At 32.2% G+C, this 7,416-nt stretch overlaps 1 protein-coding gene across 1 annotated transcript; it reads right to left on the bottom strand.

Moving 5' to 3' along the window:
- Positions 1-1,868: 1,868 nt before the first annotated feature.
- Positions 1,869-5,194, bottom strand: LOC107951426 (probable xyloglucan glycosyltransferase 12). The gene is made up of 5 exons (XM_016886477.2): positions 3,988-5,194; positions 3,584-3,892; positions 3,173-3,463; positions 2,976-3,089; positions 1,869-2,896 (listed from the first exon to the last, which is right to left on the bottom strand). The coding sequence occupies exons 1-5, from the start codon at positions 4,729-4,731 to the stop codon at positions 2,276-2,278; spliced, it is 2,079 nt and encodes a 692-aa protein (XP_016741966.2). The 5' UTR covers positions 4,732-5,194; the 3' UTR covers positions 1,869-2,275.
- Between the last annotated feature and the right edge of the window lie 2,222 nt (positions 5,195-7,416).

The raw sequence follows: 7,416 nt of genomic DNA, 5'->3' as shown, positions 1-7,416 counted from the left end.
TTTTGATTAAAAAATAATATTTTTGTGGTCGATTTAGTGAATATATAAATTGTATAACAAAAAATGGAACTTCGAAAGAGAGATTTGGAATTAATTTGGAAGAAAGGGCCGAACAATTATTGCTCATTCCTACCTAATTACCTTTATTTGATTTGGAATTTACTCGCAGCTACAATTATTTTAGAGGCCTGCATCTATATTTTAAAGTTTTAGAAAAAGGGAGTCGGAATCTGATGTACCTACTTTACCTATCTTTTTTGTTCTCTATCTACTTATTTATTTTTTTTGAAAATTCTATGTTTGATTTTTCTACATAAAAACGACTTTTATGTTACATGCATGTGGCTTATATTAATATTATTTTCAATGTAAAACTATATAATTTAAGCTCACTAAAACATATTTATTCTTTTATTTAAAAATTTAAAAAATTATAAATAATTTTAAGCGTTGTATAAAAAAATAATATTAAATTATTACATTACAATCCAACTTTGTAACATATAGCTTACTCCATAAAATTAAAGAACCAATTATAAATGTATAATATATGAGGTAAAATTACCATAAAATCTCAAACTTTTATTACATTATTGTTCTTCTATTGAAAAAAGAGTAGATTACCTTATGTACTTTAGATGAGTGAGCAAAATAATTTTTCCTTAAATTTTGATGTTTATATATAATGCATAATAACAAATTTATCTCTCAACCTTTGCACATTCATCCAATTAAAATCATATACTTTTATTGAAAGTAAAATAAAAATATTTTAAATTAATAAAGCTAAAGGATAAAAAAAATCTTAGTAACAAATTTTAAAAAAATCAATTAAACCCTTTTAAATTTTAAAAATTATTAAAAATCATAAAATTATAAATAAAATTTATAGAAAAAGGTTATGAAAATTTTAAAATTATATATTTTTTATTAAAAATAAAACCCATTAACATCTAATAATTATAAGATTTTGAAAAAAAAATCCTTACTTTTTTATTAGTCGATATTATTATTTAATAAAAAGTTCATAAATTTAAAATTTTATAAATTTTGTTTATAAAGTTTAAGATTTTTTAAAAGTAATTTCTAAATTTTTAAAGGGTTTAAATTGAATTTTTTTAAAATATAATTTTGTAACTTTTTTAACCATTCAGACTTATTAATTTCAAAAAATTTAATTTGTAAAAAAATTGAATAATTTATAAACATCAAAACACAAAACAAAATTTAGCCGAGGGACTGTTTTGCTGGTATGAAAGTTAATTTACTCATATGAACTTGGATTGCTGATTGATCAACCATTTATATTTACCGAAATTAATCCTATCCCCACACTTCATTCCTGCTGGACCATGGATTTCAATTTTCATAGAATTTTAAGTGCTCTTTCCTCTCTTCATTTGAGAATGTAAGAACATTCTCCAACTAAACTTCACATCATCCCGAACATATTTCACTTTCTCTTTCTTCAGTTGCATCAACTTCAAAGCCTCTTGTTTTTTTTTTCTTGCTCCCCCCCTTTTTTTATTTTTAAATGTTGAGTACTGCTAACTAAGAGGCTAAAAAGGGGTTGGATTGATATCCTAGTGTGGTCCAGGTGCTACAATAAATTCCTCTAGGGATGGTATACGACCCCACCACTCAAGCATCACCCCCATGTGCTATCCCACAACAACGTACTTTCCAACTACTGTAACCCTCTACGTACAACACATGCATACATACATGTACACCTTTTGAGAAATGAATAAAAAGGTTAATTTCTTTTAACACCCTGTTTTTCTTCCCAAATAAGGACTATAATGCTTCCTGGATTTAGTGAAGCAAAAGGGTTAGATTGGATAAAAATCACTATAGCTGGATGTGAATAAAACAACAGCCGAACTAGTTAAACATTTACTTAAATTAACATCAGCTCAAAGTACCATCCTCATGAAAATTAGTGACTAAAGGAAAAGGAATCAATTTTCTACCTTGCCCTTAATTTGTACCTAAATTCCTGTTTCATGTTTCAACAACGACTTCCTTTCTTACAAAAGAATTTGCCATAAAAGTAAAAGAATCTAAAAGTAGGGTAACAAAACCTTACATGTACTGAAGATTTATCACCAATTTTACATGTGCCCTATGTCAAAATTCATGTTATTCTTCTGTCCATGTAACTATATTTCTTCTCCTATTGAGGTCGGACTCGGAACTGCAAAAGTTTCGTTTTGGAATGTGTCAGTTGCATTCACGTGATCCACATTTTCCTACAAAGTCGCTACTCTGATCCTCATAGTACCTGCTCGCCAATCAAGTCTAGACCGACCAGAAGGAACGATATCCCTTGAAATAGCAAGAAATAGAAATGGATACCCTGTGCAGATAGGAGGCTTCTGGCTGAAGCTGTTAGAAGAAGGAATGCCAGAGCTAACTCCTTAGTGTATATCCTATTATGCTTAGTTTTCCTAGTCTTTTGTTCTTGCTTAAGATCTGCTTGGATCTCATCGAGATTGGGTTCGGATCCCACACGCTGATGTTTTGGCCCTTTCTCAACCAAGGAGACAAGATCACCCTCGGATGATCGACCGAATTTTTTTGTAACAACCCACTCATATGAACTACCAAGTTGGAAAAGACCAGAGACCATGGCATTGAACTTGGTCACTGACATGGTGTTCTCAAAAAGAAGGTAGGGAACAATGAAGGGGAACGATTTTGGGGCAGGAAGGATGTTGAGGAATGACATTGTAGCAGGGATGTAACAAACAACCCATGCTGGAAGCTCGGCCTCCGGAACAAACATAGTCATTGGGAGAATTATGCAGAAAAGAGTGAAAGAGTAAAACGGTAGGATCAGTTTCCTAAGCAGGAAGAAGAGAAAGATCATATTGAATTTCTTCCACACACTAATCTGCATCAATAAAATACTGAATAAGAACAAAGTTCATCATCACATGTTTAAGCAAAGACTAATTCAAATATGTATTCACCTTAGCACGGATAATATCCGGCAAACAGAGGCGGAACAACTGCATTGGTCCAGAGTGCCATCTGTGCTGTTGTTTTCTATAAGCTTCATAAGATTCAGGAAGTTCACACTGACACTGAACAAATAATAAAGACCAAAAACATTAACTACCGATCAAGAAAGTAACTATCAGTATAACGTATCAAACTAGAACCATACCTCAACATCATTGAGGAAGATGAACTTCCATCCGCGAAGATGAGCACGGACTGCAATATCCATGTCCTCAACTGTAGTCCTCTCCAGCCAACCACCCGACTCCTCCAAAGCCTTAATCCTCCAAACCCCAGCAGTTCCATTGAATCCAAAGAAATTAATGAAAACACCATTCACTTGCTGTTCTACCTCAAAATGGAATGACAAATTTATGTTTTGCAATCTTGTTAACAAATTATCATCCTTATTCACAAACGACCACCTTGTCTGAACCAACCCTAAATCCTCATTATCCTGTAACAACCATAAAACCAAAAATAAGATTTCACTTCAACTAATCCTAGACATACTAAATAGTGCTTCGATTCTCAAAATTGCACCCAATTTAAATCAGAAGGCAGTTAATTTAGTTACCTTAAAATGGGGGACAGTTCTTTTGAGGAAATCAGGGGAGGGCTGGAAATCCGCATCGAAAATGGCAACAAATTCATAGTCTTTAACATAACTACAACTCATGGCAGACTTAAGATTACCAGCTTTATAGCCATCTCTAAGTACACGGTGCCGATACACAATGTGGGCACCTTCTTGTTGCCATTTATGCACTTCCTCTTTAATAAGAAGCTGAGTCATTGGATCATCGGAATCATCCAAAACTTGAATCAAAATTCTCGACTTTGGCCAGTCCAAACTGCACACTGCAGCTATGGATTGTTGGTAAACCTGCAAAAACAAATATTTAAACCATCATTAAAAAAAAAAAGGTTCCTTTTAAAATGATGAAAGAAAAAATTTATCTTTGGATTTCTAGTTTTTACCTCTTTTTCATTACACATAGGGATCTGAATGAGAACCATAGGGAAGAAAGAGTCTTCCCCAGATTCAAGATCTGCAACAGCTTCGTGCTTGGGGATTGGCTTGATCTTTTTTAATCGGATCCAAAAACAACCCAAACAAAGAATTAACCTATCCATGCTTTGGATAAGGAAGAGAACAATGCAGACATTGGCGAGGAACTGAAGAGGAGGGGCCAGATAAGCCACTCGAATCAAAACCCAATGAGTGTATAACCAATCGAACAAATCTTTGAAACCAACCGGCACCGAGAGAATATATTGTAATTGAAGATTTGGGGCACCAAAATGCCAGCCTTTGAAATACGCAGCAATCTCGAAACAGAATAATAATAATGATAGCCAAAGGAACACTTTGATGCAGTTATAGAAACCGGTTTTAACGGCTTTGTTTTCGTCGGTTTCGATGTCGTTGTCGTCTGTTCTTCCGAAGGCGACTCGGCGACGGACGGTTGAGCCGAAACTTAGGAATGTGGAGGTAATGGAGGTTAAGCAGCCGGCAGCACGGTGCGCTTTTAACAGGAGAACCCAAGTGAGTTGCTTGGCGTTTTTGCCACGTATTTTTTCTCGCGAACCAGTCGGGGTGCTGCCGATGAGGAAATCTTCTTCCGATGGAGCTTCGAGCTCGACCATGGACCAGTTGGGGTTTTCCATTTTCACAACCAACGAGGTTCCTTTATGGCTGCCCTTCGCCCACCACGGCGCCATTGTTTGCTTCTTTAAAACTCCGAAATGTAGACGCAATATCAGATGACAATGGAAGAAGAAGAAAGCAAATAAACAAGCGTGGTCTCTCTCTAAATCATGGCAATGGCGACCCAAACTTATACCAACAAGAAAAGAAATTAAAAAAGAAAAAAAGCTTTGGTTTTCAAAGAGGAGCTTCTAAGCTCTTCACATTCAATTACAGCTTGGTAAAGGAGATGCCATTACTAATGACAGATTTATACAGAGATTATGTTCATAATTTTACAGAGAAAAGAGAAACAGAACTTGGTGTTGTTGCGACGATGACAGATTTTGTTGTTCTCGTAGTTGTTTTTCCTTTTCACCTACTGATTTAAATTTTTATAACTCTCAGCAACGACATGCAACAATAATATGAAGCCTAAAAACTGTAGAAACAATAAATTTGATGGGATGAATTTTACAGTGCGGTCAAAACGAAGAGATGTAAAATTTTATTGTTTGTTGTTTCTTCTGTGTATGAGAGGAGGAGAATAGAAAGGGTTAATGAATAATGGGTAAATCCCATTTTGTTTTTGAGGATAGGAACAAGTTTCCTATTTTTACTGCAGTAACTAGTAAATTGGAAAATACCCTTCATTGGAATTTCGAATCTTCTATTTGGGATATCTTATGGTTATGGTTTTTGTTTCACGGTCCATTTCAGCGCGCGTTCCACAGTAATCTAAACTTTTTGTTGTTGTTTTGTTGTAATTTTATTATTATATTGTTATTATATTATTATTTTTTATATTATATAATTTTATTTTATTGTTAATTTTATTTTTATTTTATAAGTATTTTTTCGTTAAGTTACAATTAGTTTAGTGTTATTTAAGTATAAATTTTTTAATATATTTTTAATTTATGAAAAATTATTTATTTTAATATTTTTTAAATTTAAAAATTAATACCAACTAGTGGAGTGTAACTCAAATCTAATATTTAAAAATTTAAGCTATTTTTTAGTTTGATCTAAAATTTTGCATCCGTCCCACCTTACCCACCGTTAGATATAGATATGAGGGAAATCAGAGGCTATAAATGCATGTTTCACTTGTGGCCAAGGAAGGATGAAAAGTAATTAAATCTATATATTGGTTTGGATAAAAAGAGTCAAAACTATCCTCAGACCTAAGGCACCGACAAATTGGAGTGAAAGGAGCGAGAAGTCAGAAAGGGAAATCCAATGAGAAATTAATGAAAGACGCGGACGGTGTTACGGTGCTACTTTCGATACATCCTTACTTCTTTTTGTCTGATTCAAAGTCTCACTAAAATAAAATGAAAATGGTGGCAAGGATAAGGTGAAGACATAATTTCAGGGCCTGCTTGCTTGCTCTCTTTTTTCCTATTAGCTTCTCCTCTTTTATTATTATTATTTTGAAGTTATAGGCATATTATTGAATTTGATAAATTTTTTTATGTTTCAAGAATAACTATAATTTTAAATTTTTTCAACAAGATTAAATTTAGATACTTATAATTATATAAAAAATATTATAATCACAAATATAAATAATATATTCCAATAAATATAATTAAAATCAAATATTACAAATATTCATAGTGAAATTTAAGATGAAATAATTTTAAAAACTCAAGGTGGCATTTGAAGATGAGGGATTAACATTCTAAAGCCTTATGACTTAAATTATATTCTTCTTTTCAACCAATACCTGTGTTAAACAAAATGTTTAATTTGTTCTTCACTTGAGAGATTTGTGTTTATCCCAATTCAACTATTCTTTTCCAATCACCTCATATTGGCTTAGCATGCTTCCAAGAGCATTTATTTAACCTAAACTTGTGAGAGTGCTTAGCATATCTTTTTCAATCACCATTTATATTAATTTTCAATTATTCATATTATAACAAAAATAGAAAAATTCGTCAAAGTTGTCCATAGCACAAGATCGAGACAGATTCGAGTAAAGATGAACTTAATTATATTAGAGTTCATGAAAAATAAATTTAATAAGCTTCAAAGTTCAAAGAAACAAGATTGAGCTTAAAAAAAAATCAAGCTTTTGATTTTTGGAAATCTTAATTCAAAATTGAGAATTTTGGATGCAAACATGCTTGAAAATTTTTATTGGGTGCCAATGATCAATTCAACATGTACAGATGAGGAGAAATTTATTAAATTCAATTAATTGAAGATGCCAATTTTTAACTCTGGAAAATCAGTCAATTTAAGATGCACTTTTGGATAGGTACTAGACATTTCTTGGGTCGGGATATCCGTTGACCAATGATAGAACTAGCTCTTAGCTTCGAAACACAATTTGATTCATATCATTTCAAGTTTAAGAGCTTAAGTTATGGTTGTGTAATACCCCAAAATTTTCAATATAACAAATGATATTGTTCCAATAACATACATGGTAAATTTATCAAGAAAATGGATTGAGTGTATTGAAATTTGGTTTGACAAAAAAGGGTAAGTAAAATAAAATAATTTGGAATTTGGTTAAAGTTAGAGGACTAAAAGTGATAATAGACCTAAAGAAGAAAAGGTGGAGTCACAAATAAATAGATGATTTTCTAATGTGTCATGAAAAAAAAAATATTGATAGGTGGAATTGGAAAATAATGGTATGGACTAAATTAAATAAAATAGAAAAATTTAAGTGTAACATTCCCAACACCCAGAGATAAGAACAG

Source organism: Gossypium hirsutum, chromosome A02 (assembly GCF_007990345.1).
Source record: "Gossypium hirsutum isolate 1008001.06 chromosome A02, Gossypium_hirsutum_v2.1, whole genome shotgun sequence".
Lineage (NCBI taxonomy): Eukaryota > Viridiplantae > Streptophyta > Magnoliopsida > Malvales > Malvaceae > Gossypium > Gossypium hirsutum.
This window is presented reverse-complemented; position numbering and strand designations above follow the sequence as displayed.